General features: G+C 31.2%; 1 protein-coding gene across 1 annotated transcript in view; it reads right to left on the bottom strand.

Moving 5' to 3' along the window:
* TBC1D32 (TBC1 domain family member 32) overlaps window positions 1-21,457 on the bottom strand; it is a 238,765-nt gene that overhangs the window by 9,366 nt on the left and 207,942 nt on the right. The window contains exons 29-33 of the mRNA XM_037742935.1: window positions 18,731-18,800; window positions 16,959-17,074; window positions 15,889-16,043; window positions 9,748-9,888; window positions 945-1,133 (exon numbers count right to left, since the gene is read on the bottom strand). Coding sequence (XP_037598863.1) covers window positions 945-1,133; window positions 9,748-9,888; window positions 15,889-16,043; window positions 16,959-17,074; window positions 18,731-18,800 — 671 coding nt within the window. The remainder of the gene's footprint in view (window positions 1-944; window positions 1,134-9,747; window positions 9,889-15,888; window positions 16,044-16,958; window positions 17,075-18,730; window positions 18,801-21,457) is intronic.

Below are 21,457 nucleotides of genomic sequence, written 5' to 3'. Positions count from 1 at the left end.
AAAAAAAAAAAAAAAAAGAATGTTTCTAAGATTATACTTTTAGTGATATATATTGAAAGTTTAAAACCTTTTGAATTCAGAATTTATGAAATAAAAATTCTTAATAATTTGGCAATCTTAAATAATCAATGGCATTTATTTAAAGAAAAACATTGTTAAATGGAAAATAACCCTGGCAAGCACTTAATGGTAATTTAATTTACCTAGAAACTGTCTGTTGACCTAGAGAAAGCCTAGCAAATGATGAATGTTGTTTTTATATATATTCCTGTGGGATGGCAAAGGTAGTAAAGATAAGAAAACATTTTAAGTTACAAGATTTTTAACTTTAAACAAATAGCGGGATTTCCACCAAGAAATGCACATTGGGATGTATTTATATCTCAAGTACTTTCTAAAGTCCCCAGCTTCCAAAGTCACATTACTGTAATTGAGAAAGTAACTCTATCTTGTTTAAAAATAGTAACATATTTGGTGTTAACTTTTTAAAATGAGTGCTATGATAAAATAGTCTTCCATAAAAATATTTTATAAACATAGATGTTTACAAAAATATTATAAAAATATAAAAGCACAGGAAATTCTTAATATATTAAATATGTTTATAAAGTATCCAACCTCTGTACTCACACAATAAATTAAACTTTTATTGACCAAATAACCCATATGAATATTTTTTAAATATTTCTTTTTTGGCACAGCACATGGGTTACAAGTAAAGTGCTGGATCCAGACAGCTTATTTCATATCCCAGTTCCACTTTATGCCGTTTGGGGCAACATAACTCTATGCCTCTGTTTACTCATCTCTAAAATGGGGATAATAGTACCTATCTCAAAGCACTGGTTTTTAGGATTGGATGAGTGCCTAGAAAAGTATCTAATATTAAGCAACCAAAGTTAGCTATTAACTCAACATTTTTCTCTCTATATAAACATACTTACTTTCAAGAAAACTTGCAGATCTTGAGTCTGAGTGTGCTGTAGAATGTCTTGTTGTAAATGTTTGAATATAGCTATACAGATATACACTTGATAATCAGGACCAAGGAAAACACAAGTAGCAATATAATGGCATATTTCTATCCAATCTAAATAATTCCAAAAACACTGGGTTATCCATTGCAGGCAAATCTTTAAAAAAAAAAAAAAAAAAAAAAAAAAGTAAGTTCATTTAAAAACTTCTAAAACCACATTTGACTTTTAAAAAACATTATCCTATAACTCATACAAAACTAATGAAAAGTTTAGAATTTAATTGAAATACAAACACATTCTTCATACATGACTAACAAGGATGCTTCTCCTATTTGCTTCAGTTGCAAAAAAACCTTTCATGGTCTTGGAATTCAGGCCTTAAGGGTAACTGATAATGTTCATATTGCTCATGTACCTATCACTGAATGCCTCCTTTATTCATATTGTCCTCCTCTTACCCAAAACACCAATCTGCTCTCTACAGATAACAAATGCTAAGAGACTATTTTAATTCAGACATGGGAGTTTTTTTCTATCCTACCTACAATCACAGATGTATAATTATGCAGATGACAGATTGCAAAATGTTACATTAATGCAAATGGACTCTTCCTGAATCAGAAAACAATTTAAACCAAACAGAATTATGTAACATAAAAACTGGGAGCTAATGCAGAGAATATTTCAAAAATCAGACTTTTACAAAAATAATTTTTTCTTCTTAATTTTTTGTATAACATTTGTTCAAATTATAAAATTAATGCGTGCCCACGGTGGAAAACAGAAAAGTTTAAGGAAAAAACAATAACAATTAACACAGAGATTATAAATATTGGTAACATTTTGATACATCAATGAATATTACCCATAATGGGTAAAGCTGAGTCCCCCTCAAAAGATACGTCAGAGCCCTAACCCCTAGAATCTCAGAATCTGACTTTATTTGAAAACAGGGTCTTCACAGACATAATCAGGTTAAAATGAAGTCATTATGGTGAGCCCTAATCCAGTATGACTGGTGTCTTTAAAGGAAGGGGAAATACAGTCACAAAGATAGGCACACAAAAAGAAGGCAATGAGAAGACACAAACGGAGAACATCATGTGAAGAAGCAATATGTATCTGCAAGTCAAGATTCTAAAGGCTACTAGAAACCAGGAGAGAGGTAAGTAACACTTCTTTCTTTACCAGCTATGGAGTGAACATAGCCTTGTTAATACTTTGATTATGGCCTTTGGCTTCTAGAACTGTGAGAAAATAAATTTCTGTTGTTTTTCACCACCGAGTTCATAGTACTTTGTTACTATAGTCATAAGAAACTAACACAATTACTTTCCAATATTTTCATTTTCATTTATGATTTACAAATTACTTTACCTTCAAATAAAGATTCCCCTTACTAAATATCTCTTCTCCTTTAGTTTTTATGTTTTTGGGGGATGTGGGGAAGAAATGGAAAGAGATTTGATGGCTTATCTCAATTTCTCATAGGTATAGAGAATACAGAAATATAAATTTTCCTTTTGTGTTACATCATTTTGTTATTCTAAAAATATATTCTTGAATAGGTTCTAACAGTTGTTTTTATATCCTTGATTCAACTTTTTCGCATGCTGATCTTGCTTTTAGCTGACTTGAACAAACTAACATGTATTAGTTTGGTAGGGTTGATACAACAAAGAACCACAGGTGGAAGACTTAAACAATAAAAAATTATTTTTCACTATTCTGGAGAAATCCAAGATAAAGCTGTTGGCAGGGCTGGTTTCTTCTGACGCCTCTCTGAGGCTTATAGATGGTTGTCTTTTCCCTATGTCTTCACATGGGCTTCCCTTAGTAGATGTCTGTGTCCAAATTTCCTCTTTAATAATGACACCAGCCATATTGGATTAGGGTCCAAGTTAATGAACTCATTTTAACTTAATTACTTCTTTAAAGGTCTTATTCAAATATAGTCACTTTCTGAAGTACTGAGGTTACGCCTTCAACAGGTGAGTTTTGGGGAGACACAATTCAGCCTGTACAAGAGGGTATTACTGAATTTTTGTTTTCCAGACATTATTACTCATATCAATTATTTACCTTTAATAAGGCTATTAATTCTGTTCTCAGGTATAAGATTTTCCTTTACAACTATTATGTTCCCCTCCTGTTAGGTTCTAAAATCTTTCCATAGAGCCCATAAGTTTTAACTCGATATTCAAATAGAACATATCTATGAATGCCCAACATTTGTCAACAGGCATTATATATTAAATACTCATTGGCCCTACCTTTACTGTTCACTTTGCATTAATAGGATGCATCTCTCAAATTTCAACATAGAGTGTAGGCTGGCATGCAGAGTACATTACCAAATCTCCACTGCCACCCACTCCAACAAATCCCTGTAATATGGCTCTAGTGGACAAGGAAGAAATGTCTCTTGCTCCCTCTTGACTAGTGAGACTGAAGAAGTCAGTAGGACTTTGACTAGATGCAATAATTCTCTAATTGCCTGTTGCCCTTCTGCCAAGATTCTCTCTTTGTTCTTTGCTACAGCTATTAATGCCAATCAACTTAAAGCCATGCTGTGTTAATGAAAATCTAGTCTCTGGATAGATGAAGAAGGAGAAGCAATTCAAGAATGAAAATAAATACAAACGATCCTCAAAGCTAGAGAAAGCAGATCCCATTCAATTGGTAGTTTCAGGAGTGAATGGCAAGTTGATAAAGATGTGGGGTCTCAGCTTCTGTCCACTATTATACACAGTTTCTAATGTAGTTGCAATTTTTTGGCATTTATATACATTCAAGCATTGTTTCTGTCGACTGTATTTTTCTTCCATTAAATGGATATACCTATTTTTTTTTCCATCACATGGGAAGTATCGAGGAGGAAAAATGTGAGACTGTAACTGAAAGTACTTTGAAAAGTACTATATAAATGTTATAACAAAGGTACAGATGTTATTATTTAATAAATATTTATTGAGTACCTAATATATACACGGTAATATTATCATTTTTATGTGAACAAAAGACTGTTTCACAGAGTTTACACTTAAAGGGGAGACATCCTTTTTAAACATATGACCCTCTTGGCTTGGTAGAAATTATATTGGCTATTACTCTATTTGCAAGTACTTCAGAATTCCAAAACACCATATCCCTGGAAAAATGCTGAGTCATAGATTGTAATCTCTGAGCAAGTAACTTCTGTATTTTTTTTTTTTTTTTTTGATACACAGTCTCACTTCATCACTCAGACTGGAGTGCAGTGGCACAATCTCAGCTCACAGCAGCCTCTGCCTCCTGGGTTCAGGTCATTCTCATGACTGAGCTTCCTGAGTAGCTTGGATTACAGGTGTGTGTCAACACCCCGGCTAATTTTTGTATTTTTAGTAGGGACAGGGTTTTGCCATATTGGCCAGGCTGATCTCGAACTCCTGACCTCAAGTAATCAACCTGTCTCAGCCTCTCAAAGTGCTGAGATTACATGCGTGAGCCACCATGCCTGGCCACTTGTGTATTTTTTTTTTTTTTTTAAGATGAAGTCTCGCTCTGTTGCCAGATAGAGAGCAGTGGCACAATCTCAGCTCACTGCACCTCCATCTCCCAGGTTCAAGTGATTCTCCTGCCACAGCCTCCTGAGTAGGTGGGACTATAGGTGCACACCACCACACCTAGCTAATTTTTGTATTTTTAGTAGAGACAAGGTTTCACCATATTGGCCAGGATGGTCTTGATCTCTTGACCTCATGAACTGACCTCCTGAAATGCTGGGATTACTGGCATGAGCCACTGTCCCTGGCCCACTTGTGTATTTTTATAATGGTCTGATTATCAACTGATAATCTAGAATTCTAATAGGAAGAAGGAAATAGTACGTGTCCAAACAGACATGATGTAGATTTTTCTTTAACAATTATTCCAAAATTTTTTCAAACATATAAAGGAAGGTAGAATAGTACATGAACTAGACAATTTCAAATTTTGATTGGTTGCTATGTCTCTTAAGTTACCTTTCCCCTATAGGTGCCCTCTCCTTTCCTCTATCCCTTTCTCCTACTAAAGATGTTTCCTCCAACTGCATGTATTCTACTGTAGTTAAACCACAATTTATTCAGCCAAGCCCCTATTCATGGACATTTGCACTGTTTCTAGTTTTTTTGATATTATACAGTACCACTAAAACATATTTGTGCATATGTATTTTCAAATTTTTTCCAGTGTATTCTTCAGATAGAGCTCTACAAATGAGATTCCTGGGTTAAAGGGTAAATGAACATGTAATTCTGCTGGAAAATGACAAATCACCTTTTATAAGTCTAAAAAAATATTATTATATTTTCAAAATCCATCAGTTGAGTCTTTATGTTGACCGGAAAAAAGTTATTATCAATAGTTATGACATGAGTTTATAAAGAAAAGTGAAAAAGAGCTAATTTTGTTTTGTAGAAAACCATCATTCCATGCATAGTGTAGAACTAATTACAATTTAAAAGACATTTGAATCGCTTTTTAGGCTTGTAAGAAAGAAATATCACTTGAACAATATGCATGAAAATCTACCACAGCTTTCCTAGGCAATTTTGTTCTTGAACCATACTTAAGATTATGCCAAAGGACATTAAGATATCACACTGAAGAGCACATTATTTTATCTGAGGTGAATTTTTCCTTCTTGTAAATAGAATTAAAAAACAATCTTCAAAGCTTGCATTAGAACATTAAGTCAAAAAAGTTTGGTTGAAACAATTAACTATAGACACTCGATTAAGCCAAAATGGGTATGATTTCTAAATGATAAAATTTTCTGATTCAAATACACTATTTTTAACAAGTCCTTTGACTTCATTTGCTTTCATCATAGAAGGAGTATCAGTAAACAGAAAGAAAACTGACTATGGAATAAAAGTGGTTTCAAGTCCTTACACTATCTGAATAACCTCCATATGTCAATTCACTTCATTGATCCTGAATTTCTCCATCTGTTACACAATAAAGGTTAAAATTGTAAAGAAAAAAGGAACCACTCTTTATATTATAAAGCAACAGGATAAACCTAAGACTGTTTTTGTTGCCCTTCCAGGCAAGACATTGTGTCAGAAATTCAAGGGACCTGAAGTGAGGCACATACATCCATACCTTTAAAGATCTTCAACTAATAAGAGCAAGGTAAAAAATGCAAATAATGATTCCACAAAGTAAGACATGTGTTCCTACTAAAAGAAGGGTACAGAAACAGTATACAAACACAAAACAGAATCATCTACTTGTAAAATATCCAGGATGCTTCTATTTGGACACATATTAAATAATAAGTACCGAACAAGCAAAAATAACACACAGGAAGGGAGAAGGTTTCAAGGAGCAACATCCACAATATGAGGAGAGAGAAGGCATACACATTTGTAAAGACATATACATTTATACATCTGACTCTGAACAAAGGCCATGCCCAGCCTTCATGTCCTGCTTTGTATTTGTATAATTTTACATTTTCAAAAAGCATTGTGTCACAAAAAAAAAAAAATGGAAAAGTTTTTTATAATCCTGCTTTCATAATAGGGGGAAAAAACAGCAAATGAGAAAAACCCAGCAGGTTTTTAGACTTTACATCCAGGGGATTGTCTGTGTTAACCTAATTGTTGACATAGTACAATACAATAATCAATGATACGCAGGATAGTGACTCCAATAATTAAAAGAGATGAATTATTAAAGACACATGGTGCTTCTTAAGCCAGGAAAATGAGAACAAAATACAGTAAAAACTTTTTTTAACAAAAGATAAAATTGGTCAAAAAGTTAATTAGAACACGTGATTTTTCTGCTGCTCATTTAAAAAGAATATACATTCAATTTTCTATTTTCTTCCCAAACTCAGTTACTACTAAAAGAAACTCTACAATAAAGATGGATTGCTTACTACATTTAATTTTTTGTACTCTAGTTGAGCTTACTTTTACTTTAGAGATCTGTGTATTTCATTTAGCAATCTGCCCAAAAATCCTTCACTAATCAACCAATCCCTTACTGCCTAAAAATACACAACTTCAAAAAGCACTGCTCCTAATTAGATCAAAATGAACAAGCTATGAAACATGAAATTTGTATCCAAATAATTAATCAAATATACCTATTTAGTTACTTAAAAACTGTTTTCATATCTTATAATTAGCAATAAAATGGTAATATCAACAGATCAATGATACGACTTCTTAAGGCAGATTAGCTCACATGGGGAGCCATTAAAAGGACATCTGTACATTACTTTAAGAGAAAGAATAGCATTACTGTTTCAAAATAATGTAGTGGTTGTTATTAAATAAATCTGCTATTTGTATGCAGTTTCAAATTAACAAAAAAATACAAATAACCGATAAAGATATATCCTATTACTAGATGAATATTCTCTTTTTAATTACTAAAGTGATAAAGCAGGCCGTGAGGTATTACAAGGTTTTCTCATAGTCTTTGTTGGTTCAGTTTTAGAGTACATGTTAGAGATTTATAAATTATTGGATGCTTTACATTACAATTTATTGGATACACTAATGTAGATTTAAAAAAATACACATCACACTTATGTAGATTACAGAAGCAAAAAGAAACTCTCAGGAACATACTGCTCCCAGCTGAACTTTTTAAAAGAATAGAAACAATTGATCATTGACCTTATAGTAAATATTTAAGCAACTGCCTCCAAGCAGACTTTAAAAACTTTGTGATTCAAAGTTCTAAAAATTGTTTTAGGTACATATAGCAACAGCAAAAATTGACCAAGGAAGACTATTCCTTTCCACTACATGCAATTCCTTGCTATATTTAAATTTCTTATTAACTTCAAAAGTTAAAAATAGGAAGAATAACTTCATGCAAGTAATTTTAATAAATCGTATAACGTCTCTTCAAAATAAATATAAAGCTCATACTGGAATGTCAAGAAAAACTACTGTCTAATTAAGAGGGGAAAATCACAGTAGGATAAATCTAAAGGAATGCAAGGATAATTACCATTAAGAAATCTATTACTGTATCACATAAAAATATCAAACAAGTCCCAAAGTCAAGATAAGCTTAATCATAAAAGATACTGATGAAATTCAACATTATAATTTAAGTAAAAGAAATGAAACCAAATTCAATACTTTAGAAACCAAGGCTAGAAAAATGCTTCTATAGCATTGATGTAGAACAATTCTAATAGATGTTACTTAATGGTAAGATGCTGGATAATTTCTCAATAATTCAAGTCTAAAACATACAAGCAATTATTACATAGAATTATTTTGAAGAACTAAATAATTTAATATAAATAAACACAAAGTACCTTAATGTTACAAAGATGGAGAACAAGTAAATCAATACAAGTCTAGAAAAAATATGACTATGAATATAAAAAGATATATCTTTAGTAATGATTATTACCAAAGAGAAAATAAAATTGAAACAGAGACCTCAATCTATACTCACTAGCAATATCTGTAATGAGAAATGTTCCATATCCATGTGGGAAAAAATATGGTTTTACTCAACATGATACAGAGCAAATGAATGGAAAAGCTTACTATCTTCCTAGATAGGCTGAGTATAATAACATAATTTTTCTCATTTAATATAATAGCAATCTAAGTCTGATCTGATCCAACTTTAAATGTCCAGTTTAAATTGAGCAAACTCATCTTAAAGTATGTGCAGTACACACAGAAATAGGTTAATTAACTTTTTAGAGGGAAGGTGGAAAGTAAATGACAGGCTTATTTTTACCCAACATTAAGACATAATACAAAGTTACAAGAAATAAAATATAACTTAGGAATTGAAGAGATTTGGAAAGTTGATGCTATTTTAAAATATCCACAAATCAGTAAGAAACACTCTAAGATAGGTGGGGAATTAATGAGATTCAATTAGTTTACAAAATTATGGACATATCATCAAAACTTACTAATGTTCAAAGAAACACAAAATTTTAACGAGGGTAACCATTTTCACCTATTAAATTAGTGATTAGTTTAGAAAAAGCCAAATACCCAAACATGAAGAATAGACAGTCTGCATTTCTATTAGGTGAATAAATCAAATTCATTTGATAATGAGTAATGAGCCTTAAAACTATTAATAGCTGTAACTTTAAGTATTTCTGCTCTCTCAGACTTTGACCTAAAGATTTAATTCTAAAGACAGATGAAGGTTTAAACCCTAAAATATTAACTTTAGCCTGATTATAACATAGTGAAGCCTCCACCAATGAAGGACTGGCTATGCACAGAAAGGAGGCATCTGTGTGGCTACTACTACATATGACCACAGAGCTCGCGCGCTGTGTAACTTGAGGCCCTAGGAAAAAAAAACATTAAGTCTTCCTGGATCTTAAAAGTAGAAACTACGGCTGAGGCACACAGTTTAATCAGCTGGGATTTTTTGTTAGATAAGACACAGTATTCACAGTATCTCATATGTAATACTGATAAGAATTCTCTCCGTTACCTCCGTTAATCACTGGCGTTATGAAGTAAATATTACCATCTCCATTAAAAAGCCTGCATGTCATACAGATTTTCAGAAAGTCGATACCCTGAGTAGCTGAAATTCTGTGAATGCATGAAAGCATTATAAAGCAAACTTATATCATAACAGGCCTGGAGGGGAAAGCCAGTTTGAGGATTTCAATAAACACTTTAATTCATTTAAATGTATTTAATCCTTTGATGAGAACACAGTTTTATTTGAAGACACTGAGATATAGGAGTTTAAGAAATGCTACTCCCTTATGGATTACCTGTGATGGTGCAAAACCAGACATGTGAAAAGCTGAAAACACAAGAGGCAACTCAGTCTTCAGTAGCATTTCAACATAATGGGTGCAGCAAAAATACACTGGATGAATGCCAGATTTGACAGTGTCAATAGGTAGGTAACTCTGCATAAAAGAGAAACATTAAATAATAAATATACAGATAATTTGAAATAATACAACATACCTAAATATTTTCCTTTTGCTGTAAATTGCTGCTTCAAAATTAATGTAGTGGCAAAACAAATTACTGTAAATATTGTAATTATGTAAATTTAAAATTCAGAATGCTAAACAGTGTAAAAAGAAGAAATTTTGATAAAGGCAGTTTTATATACCTTCCAAGACTGAGAAATAAAATTAAAACTTTGCAATTTGGGCAACTTAAATCCTTGTGAAAAGATGAGGAAGGCTGAAAGAATAAATACAGGTATGAATGAGTACATGAGTAATACTTTACATTTTAATACTAAGTATATTGGAATATACTTAACATTCTCGGCTTTGGCCAGTGATTCTATAATGTCAAAAGATTTTAGCTTTGTCAGCTCTTGAAGATATTTGCATTGTTCCTTTTACTATGTTGATATTAACCTAAATCTGAGTCTGAATTAATAATAATCCAAATTGGGAATGATACAAGAAACTCGTCTCTGAAACAGGGAAAGAAGTGCACAAGGCATTCCTATCAAGATAATTATTTTGAACAAAATTTATGTTTATTTTTATATTATCTTATATTGATAGTTACTTATATTTATATATAGTACATATGTATGTAAATATATACACATAAATATTTATAAACATATTGCTTATTTTCCAGTTTGGTTAAGTATAATTTATCATTGCAAATGATCAATAATGTCATACTAGGTATTACTATAAATTTGACATATGCTCATAATAATTGTTTTTTTAACAAAGAATAAACTGGAAGATAAAATTTTATGTAAAAAAAAAACTGTTCAGTTAGCAATTATATCAATAAAAATTGTTAATCAAATTAGATCTGAAGATTTAATTAATTAAAAGACTGCCAAAAAGGCATCTTATCTTCTTGCTTTTATTAGTCAAATCTTATTTTCAAACTTTTTAAATAAAATTAAAATTAATATTTTAAATTAAAACAAACTCATAGCAATTATATGGGTTAAAATATGGAAGATTTCTTTAAAGCCTTATTGCTAATGCTAGATGCTTTTAAGAATTTAGGTTTGAGTTATACAGAGTTTCTGTAATCAGCAAGTTAATTTACAGTGAGTTTTCTGTTTTATCATTCATCATCATAATTTATTGTTTTACAGTGCAGAAACATATATTTGTAGAAATATATATATTTATGTAAATGTACATTTATGAAGGGTTCTCCAGGAGACAGCTCACAGTACTTGAAAAAAATATTATTTTTGTGCATTAATGAATGAAGATATATAGTACGGTAAATGGACATCTTGTAGCCAACTTTATATCGATATGTAGGACAAAAAGAAAGCTTTTTAATGAATCGTTAAAATAATAATATGGACTGAAAGAGAATTAGTATCCACTGATTTATCTTCTTTTGTGAAATACTGCAATATTTTACTAATATATTAACTCATAAATATTGTAATATTTCACTAACTATTGCAATGTTTCACTAATGGCTATTTGTATAATTAGTAAATCTAATAAGCATATATGAAAACAAAAAATCAACTCATAAGTGTATTTTAGTTTTTCCACACAAACTTAGATAATAACTTTCTGAATACATGTCTAATAGTAGTACAAGAGTTCTATGTATAGGAAATGATTCATCTAGAGTATCATTTCTAGGCTGCATTGGAAATACCTTTAGAGTAGGCCCATTAAGAGATAAAGACAATAGATTTATTAATTACATTTTCAAAGAACATAAGTTGAGGTAAGAGTTCTTCTACTCCCTAACTTGAGGTAAGAGTTCTTCTACTCTGATAAATTAGACTCTGTTGGAAGAAATTTTGCCATACTTTGTGGTAACACAGCTCCTGATACCAAGCCTTGCACAGAATAGTTGCTCAACATATTATTGCCTCAATGACAAAAAGGAAAAGATGCTAATGATGGCACACACACATTGCACAGTATGCAATCATTAGTGTCTTTTCTTTTTGTCTTACAGTAAGCTCACTTTATTCAAGTTTTCTTAGTTGGTCTGTTAATTACCGTTTCATGCCTCTACTTTACAATAAACATTGTTCATAAAATTGGATCAATAGTGACAGCTCTGAGTCAAAAGAATATAACATGAGGTGTTCTGAATCATCAAATGATAAATCGTTTATTACACTTATAGTATTTTGATGTAATTTGTTTAGTCACCACTTTCTGAAAGAACAGTAAATCTTTATCATTCAGAATATAGGATTAATGGAACACATGCAGGACAACAGCATTTAGCATCATCTAATTAATAATCTAATATATAAACTACACTAAGACAAAGTGCAAAAAAATGTCAATAACAACATTGACTTTGGATAGCCTAGAAAGTGGCATAACATGAAGCAAGGATTTTACAATATAACACTATTTAGAATATTGTATGTTACTTTAGTGATTAATAATAAAAAATTTATGCTTAAAAATAAAACATAGCAGTCTTAGTTTTTTTTTTCTTCCATTATAGGTGTTTGGATGAGTTATTTTATTCCTGATAGTAAGAAAAAAGAACTAGTTCTATGTTGCTATGAAAATTAAATAGAAAGACCCCATTTAAAAAATGGTCTTTTTTTAATGGTCCAGTTTAGTCCTCCATCTTTGAGACTCTATGGGCAAAGGATGGGCCATGCTTTACAGCAATGTTGTAGTTAACTTGTGCATCATGTACAGCGGTAAATAGAAAATTTTGAAGATTTTTCAAAACTTTGATTCTATAATTCTATATAACATCAATCTCTCGTCTCAGAAAAAAAAAATGAGAAAACCGAATCTGCAAATATGATTAAGACTCATAGTCACATAGTCACATATAAGAAAGGGATGGAGTTTGACACTAGACCTCTTGCCTACAAATGGTCACATGACTTACTTTTGTTGATACCCTACAAATAGATTACAAATATGTCATGCCATTCTAATGATTGTAAAATTTAAATGTAAATTTATATTTGAATTAACTCCATAAACTTTCTGAACTAGGTAACTGTTATTTCAAGAAAAGAATGGGAGGGCTTCTGTAGTGGTGACCCTATATTATAACTATCCCATGACCTGGCTGAACTATACTACTTCATTTGAGTATTACTTTAGCCTAATTTACCACCAGTGGAGTTCTGTTTGTATGTACATGTAAAATACTCTGATTTTTATTTTAGTTTAATTAGTTTTCCTTTTTCTTATGTTTTTATATAGAGAAAATTTATCATCATTACTTCTATTTATTCTTTGAAATTCGGTATTTCTACTATGAAAATAATTTCCTAATTTTTCATAATATATCATTTTATTAATGGCTTCAATATTAACAACTGGCCAAACTTTGATTCTTGATGAAACTCCATAATGAGTAACTATTTCATCATTTAGAAAGTTTTTTCTTAGCAGCAAAAAATAATTGAAGATAATTTAATTAAATCAATATATTAAAGGGTTCTTCTGGTGTAAATGACATCATCACAGGATAATTTTTCAAACTATTTTTATCTCATGAGTAATATAGTCACAGTTTATAAAATTTTAAGAACTTCAAATTAATGTTTCATTTCTTCCTGTTTTACTTATCCTAAGCCTTATATTTTTAAAACCTTTTTAAGGTTGTTTGTTTACAATATTCTTATGAAAGCAGGGGATCTAGTATCTTTCAAAGACATTTTCTAAAGTAATAAAAGCTTCCAGTTCTTTATATATTTCTATTAAAATATTAACTTACATATTCAACACACATTTACTGAGTGATTACTATAAGCCATATACTTTGGGACACACCTATGAACAAAACAGAAAACTCTGTCCTCAAAGAACTTACATGAAGTGTATAGATAAATAAATAAATAAATATCAGAACTTAATATAGGCTATAAAAAACGTGAAAAATAGAACAAGGTAATGAGGCTGAGGTATGTGCGATTGAGGAAACAGGTTGTTTTTTTCTTAGGTTGATTACAATAATGTGAGGTTAGATAAAAAAGGTAGACAAGTTTGTACTATCAACAGCTAAAGCCAAAGTGTCTGTCACCATGTTGCAGATTTGCTCATTTTATCAAGTTGCATAGAAAAGATCACCACAATGTTTAGACAATGGAACAAATAAAATAGAAAAGGTATCACTTTTAAATAATATATTAAGACTTACTGAATGCACTATCAAGTCAAGTGACATGGAGGAAATACCAATTCAAAAGACTGTTACTCAAAAACATGTACAATGCTGTATAAATGTAAGATATTAGAAGCAGCACTTAGCTAACAGTTCCAGATGGATTCCTGCTGAGGAATCTTAACGGCATGCCATTTGTTTTAAAAAGAAGCATCAAAACAAACTATTGGTAATAAAACATTAAAGTTGATATATTTGTATTTGAAAAGAAAAAATGATGCTATGGAAGGTACTGCATTAAGTCTTCCCTGATAGTATAGCTGCATCAGTAGAAAGGTGTCAAGCTTTATATCAAGAGATCATTCTGAAAACCCTGAGCCAATAATGTGTCACTTCCTTCCATTTATATATTTCATATTCAGTGATGCTATCAAAATGGTAAGTCAAATAAAATTCAAGCTGCTAGAGCCCTGCTTGTTTTCAGTTATAAAGAAAGAAATGCTAACAGAGCACAAGATCATCAATGTTATGAAAAAAATAATGTGCTATTTAAAGTTTTATAGGTTCAAAGTAGAAATGCAACTTTAGAAAATTATGGGTCAACATGATTCACTAGTGATGTTTAGATGGGTGTCATAATGAACACTAAAGGCAGAACCGTTAAGACTAGTGGAATGTAGATATTACTTCAAAATATCTGACAGAAGAATGAATGATTGGAAATAAAATCCATACCCATTATGACAAGATTTTCAACATTACATTTGAAAATAAGAGGGAAAAGGCCGTTATTATTTTTTTTAATCTTTAAGTACAGTTTAAAGGAACAGAATTACTCAAATTCTGGTTAACAGCAGGAAAATAGTTCCATTGATTGGAGAAAACCAGTATACACATTTTTTTTGCCATTTGTTTCCCTCTGTTCATGGGAGGAAAGTTTCTCATTATGGTGAAGAACAAGAACTAGATGATCTTTTTAAGTAATTGCATATAGCTATTTCGAGCATAACATTATAACATTTTAATATTTAATGTATTCTGTGATTAATTGATTTATTTTCTTTATCACAAATATATATTATAAAAAACACCTAAAGGATATTTTCATCTCCACATAGATACTTGCCAGTCCCTCAAGTTTATCCTTGACTGCCATGTAATTTCACTGTCCAAAAATGTAACAGATCATGGAAAAGGTTTGAGAAATATTAGCATAGCTGATATTTCTGGCAGTTTCCCCTAGTTGGAGATCTTAACAACAGGCAATAAACAAATAAGTAAAATAAACATAAACATTATAAATTGACTGAGGGATGCACTTACCTCTAAAATAACCTATGAGATTGCATAAGACTAGTAAAATCATTTAAAATACAATACTTTAATAAATACTCAGTATAGATTTCCAAAATGTATATAAAATGAGTGGTTATCTTCTTCTATAGAAAATAGTTACAGTATCTTCCTAATAAATGATTTTCTTATACTGTGATCAGCGTGAGATTCTTTCTAACCAAGCAACAATACAACACACCAATTCAGTTGTTCTCTTTTTACATGCAGAATTTAACAAATATAACTATAATTTTTATTTCTTTATCATGTTTCTACTTCATGAAAATGCTTCTAATATAAATCTTTCATTCAGTTACTATTAGGTAAGACACCAAGTATTTGAGAAAATGTCAAATCTATACAAAGAGAATCAGTCAAAAAACAGTCAAGTAGAAAAATGAATATAATTTATTACAAAGCCCTTCACAAATAAAATAATATCCCAGTGAATTTAAGAATAATGTTCCTTAAAATTTCAAACCCTCCTTTAAAACAGACTGAAGTCTTACAGAAATATGTAGTCTTGGCAACCAAAGGAAAGCAGAAGTCAGAAGCCTGGAGAATTGATGAAGAAATTGGAATGTTTTTTCTTTGTCTCCCAACATTATCATGAACAGAGAAGATACAAACCAGTCATGGCCAGTATAATTCCCTTGCAGGGAGACTGAAAAACATAGTTAAGAAAACTTTATAATATTTTGTAAGATAAAATATGAAAACTGTGTAAATATTCATTTTCAGGATCTCTACCAGGAAAGAGATACTGCTAATAGTCCTTATCATCTCTTCAATCAACATACAAGTCACAGAAGTAAAATTAAGCTTTGTTAATGAAAATTAAATCACTTACATAATTACTATTTTAATATACTATTTGCCTACATGGCCAGCGGAGGTCAAAACAAAGTTATTTTTTGAATAATAAACTCTGCATTTAATGTATACAAAATAGTTGGTTGTTAAAATAAATACTATTAAGCACACATAAGGCAGATAAATTCTAGAAATGCACAAGAGATATATTTCCCTATAATATACATCACACTCATTTTAATGCCAAGCTGCTGCACAGATGAACGAGTTTCATTCTTTACATTTGCATCAGTAGCTAAAACTTTCAAGCTAGGAAAGTAAAACTAAGCTTTGTTAATGAAAATAAATCATTTACGTAATTATTATTTTAATTTACTATTTGCTTACTTTTACAATGGAGGTCAATGGCAATAGCAAATAAAAAGTACTCTTGTGAAAATTCACTTGTTCATATAATTAACACAACGGTACCATTTTTTCTGTAGTTGAGGTTACCTGTTAAATTGCCATCCTAACCAAGCATAAAACATATGACTTTATTCAGTTTAAGATTCAATGAATAAGACTAAATATAATAATTACAACTCAATTTAATAAAATTCATATTTAACATATGGCATAAAATACTGTAAGAATATATTATAACAAACCACTAATATAGTTTTAAGTACTATTTTACTATAAATGTGTCAAGGTATACCATCAAAGAATCATGAAAAATACATGAAAAAAATTAAGCTATTGTGAATCTACTCAAAAAGGATATGAAGAGAAGATTTTACGGAAGTTTGCTGCTGTTTCAGGAATCTCTCACAATGCTTTAAAACCAAGGCAAGATCACTTTCTGCTCCATCTTTTAAGAGATTGAGGAATTTGCCATACCTATATTAAAAGTCCACAAAACATTTAAAAAATCAGGTCTTGCATTGAATGTTTTAAAATTTCTTCTTTAGCATAACTACGTTATATAGAGCACATATAAAAGATTAGTTGTCAATATATATTTCTGATGATTATTATATATTTGGATTAACAGTATTCATCTGGTAAATACTGGTAACTTTAAAGGAAGATGAAACAGTGATGAGAGAACAAAATGATATCCTGCAGATGAAAAGTAGAATATAAGCATTTTTTCCTGAACTTGATCTAAAACATGGAATGTTGACAGGGTAGTTTTACAAAATGTTGAGTCTGCAAGTACCTTTAGCGTTCATACAGTCTAATGGTCCTAAATGGAGGTGGTACTTCCTTCAGGGGCCACTTTGGAAATTTATGGGACTATTTTTGATTGTTATACTGACGAGGGGTCACTACTGGTACAATGAAGGCCAGATGATTAAACATGGGACAGTCCTGAAGAATAACATGCAAATGTCCTATTTGTTACTGGGATGGGTGAAAAAGTTGTTTATAATTATCTGAAACTATTCTGCTTTTATAAAAACTTCTGTATTTTTTAGCATACACACAATGCAACTTGAAGACAGTGCTTTTGTACTATCTTTTCTTTTGTACTTTTGTATTTTTGAAACTTTACTAATATTTGTTCACCATTTTCTAAAAAGTCTCGTTGCCCATGGCAACACTGTGGTATTTGAGGCACGAAAACAAAAATCAGTCTGTATTTGTAGCTGCCAGAGTCACAATGATTTTACATTTGGATGCCAGCTATATCTTATAGTGTAATATATTCAAACATTTCATAATAAATCACTTTCTGTTCATTTCTTACAAATAAGATATTATATTGAGTTAAAAAATATGTGACTAGCCTGCTTATATTATCTATGACATCTGTTTAAGAATATCAATAAGGCATTATAGAATATTTGTATAAAAAGCCGGCACAGGATCACAAAACATAATTAAGAGAATCATATGACCTATGTGATGCAGGCGCGTAAGTTCAAATTATTAAATAATGTCATTTTCGTCATTATGTGAATCTATAAAACTACTCAGCTGTTTAAACAAGTCTTACATGTATCTTTTAAAAACTTGATTCTGAAGATGACTCTATAAGTAAAATGGGAATGTTAAGGTTTCCATTTAATAAGCAAAAAAGAGAAGTTTCAAGGTATCAGTTTTAACTCAGTCCACTGTTTAGCTTATCCATTTCTTTTCAAAATTACAACTTGAGTATTAAAAACTGAAACTGCTATATGTTTAACTTCCGTATCTGTCCTTCAGGTACTCATCACCACAGAATTAATCATATTCTAGAAAATAGTATGATTGTGCTACACATGTGCTGATTTTTACACTGTTATTTCTGTTAAAAAACCTGATAGTTATGAGGGCTTAAACACACTGTAATTGGCCTCTGGAATAACAATGAACTGTAACTGATTTGCCTATACAGGTAATTTAATCATGTGCCAATATCCTCAAAAACAAAGTCATTTTCTGAATGATAAACTCTGCATTTAAAGACTACAAAATAGCTGGCTGTTAAATTAAATACTACTGAGCACATATCAGGCAGATAAAACAAATTCTAGAAATGCACAAGAGAGACATTTCCCTATAATATACCTGACAGTCATTTTAATGCCAAGCTGCTGCACAGATGAAAGACTTTCATTCTTCACATTTGCATCAGTAGCTAAAAACAATAGAACACTGAGTTATAAAAGTATATAAAAGTTTGCATAATAATCACATTTTAATTGAAAATTGATGAAAGCAATATTTTTACATATTTTAATGTGAATTTTGAAAACACTGATGAATTCATTTTTTTAGGAACTGTCAGTTATATTTTCAAAGGAATTAACAGAAAACTTTTTACAAATAACTTTTTTTCCCATAAAAAGCATTGGAAAGGACATATAAAACAATAGTAGTTTTAGAAACAATATATTTTATTTGGCTCTCAGAACGAAAAAAGCCATTGACCCAAAAAGTGATCTAGAAATACTACTTTCATCATGCAATGCATACATAAAACTTTGAATTACAAATATAAAGTATGGTTATTTCCTTCCTAACACTAATGCTTAAATCTTTAAGTAATCAGCGTTCTACTTTTAATGTATAACAAAGCATATGCGTAGAGTGAATGAGTTTCCTCCTGCAGGCCTAGTTTTCTTTGTGAAGTAGTACAGTAGGTGTATCATCTAACCAAAAGTGAAGAATGGGTTAGTTATATTTTATACTATAATATATCCAAACATTCATAATGAATCACTTTTCATTTATTTCTTACAAATAAGATAGTGACCAGCGTGCCCATATTATCTACAAAGTCCATTTCAGAATAGAAATAGTATAGTACAGAGGACTGCAGTAAAAGCTGAAAGTCTGGATTAGTTTTTGAGAACACTAGAAGACAAAATTAACAGTGAACCCTCAAAGGAACAACTAAGCAGTATTCAGCATCTATGTGAAACTCAATTTCTGGCTGAAAAAACTATAGAATGGATACATACACACAAACACATGCACACACAATGCATGCACACAATTAAGAGACTCATCACACAGTTATCTAGTTGTAGAGAAGACTAAAACCTAACTTTTCAGAATACCATGAGTTTTGTTTTTTCTTCATTACACATTGGTGTATCTCATACTATCAATATAATCTATTTCACTTCTAGGGTCATTCATCCCCTTAATAAATCATCTCTGATAAAGTAAGTGTGAAACACCATGCCAGAAGCTATGAGGCATAAAAGATAAATCATACCTCATTTCCTAAAAAGCTTTCCATGTAGTATCAGAGATCAAATGTGCATACAGGTAACTCTGATAAAGATACTTTAAAGCCCAATATGAAATAGGAATGATACAGATAAAGTGTTACATGAATTCAGAAGATGAAGAGAGTATGTCTAGTTGGTGAGAAAGAAGTGCCACTTAAGCTGAGCCTAAACATATATTGATCTGCATGCTTATAGTAACACCAACATTTTTTGCCTTCTGGAAAGCATAGTAATAGACAGCTGTCTTAATGGTAAAGGATGAGTGTGCAGTGGGTAGAGAAAGGTGCTAAGAATGGGCATTCCCATCATCATGTGTTCCACAGATCACAGTGGCTTCTATCAGGAAGCACTGACCTAACACATCAGTGAAGAATGTAATGTAGTTATGGAGCAAGGTGAGAGGAGTTGTCCAAAAGATCTGAATATGTTAAATATAGTAAGGAGCAGGTTCTTTTAGTTCTTCCCTGTGAACGAAAAGAGTTCTTCCATAGTGGTCTAGTTGTGAGGCCTGAGATGAGACCCTTAGCTTTTCCAGAGTTCTACAAATACTTTCCAAGGTCTAGACCCTCTCTAAAAGTTTATGACACGGTATCTTCAGAATAAAAAATTAACTCAGCACATTTCAACAGATAATGGTTCTCAATTACAGTGGTGCATCTTCCGAGGGACTTTTTAAAGGTAAAAATAAATAGACATGACTCCAGACTACTAAATAAAATTGCCAAGGGTGAATGTCCAGTCATTTGTATTTTTAAAGACCTCTACAGCTTATTTCTTATACACTAAAGTTGGGATTTACATTTAAAACAATAACAGTTAAATTTAGACATAGTTACAATTGGACAGTTATACACCACTATCCAAAGTTCACTTTAATGAAGTATAGCAAATTCTCAAAAGGGCTTTTAAATTTTGGCATACCAAAACAAACATCAAATATTCATTTTAAAAAATCGCTGATGTGAAAGAGATGTAAATAATTTTAGTATGAATAAAACTACACAGATAAAAATATGGAAGAAATAAAACCTTTCTCAAAGCAAGAATGAAGACATCAGAAAATGATTTAGGGCCATATATTTAAAGGTGCTTCAGCCCTGGTGTGGTGGCTTCCAGCACTTTGGGAGGTGGAGGGGGACAGATTATCTGAGGTCAGGAGTTGGAGACCATACTGACTAACACGGTGAAACCCTGTCTCTACTAAAAATGCAAAAATTAGCCAGGTGTAGTGGCACACGCCTGTAATCCCAGCTACTCGGGAGGCTGAGGCAGGAGATTCGCTCAAACCTGGAAGGCAGAGGTTGCAGTGAGCCGAGATCATGCCACTAAACTCCAGCCTGCGTGACAGAGTAAGAGTCCATTTCAAAAGGAAAAAAAAAAGAGGTTTCCATATTAAATTTGTATTATATTTGATATACAATATCAATATACAGTATATCAATGTATATAACTGATATACAATGATAACAAGCAAATTTTGCAATCCAAAGACATCTTAGACAACAAAAGTTAGGTGAAATAAACTTTTATTATATACAACTCTGGACTACAAGTA

This window comes from Cebus imitator, unplaced genomic scaffold (assembly GCF_001604975.1).
Source record: "Cebus imitator isolate Cc_AM_T3 unplaced genomic scaffold, Cebus_imitator-1.0 Scaffold130, whole genome shotgun sequence".
In the NCBI taxonomy this organism is placed as follows: Eukaryota; Metazoa; Chordata; class Mammalia; order Primates; family Cebidae; genus Cebus; species Cebus imitator.
The sequence above is the reverse complement of the archived record's forward strand: the minus strand, read 5'-3'. Positions and strand labels throughout refer to the sequence as shown.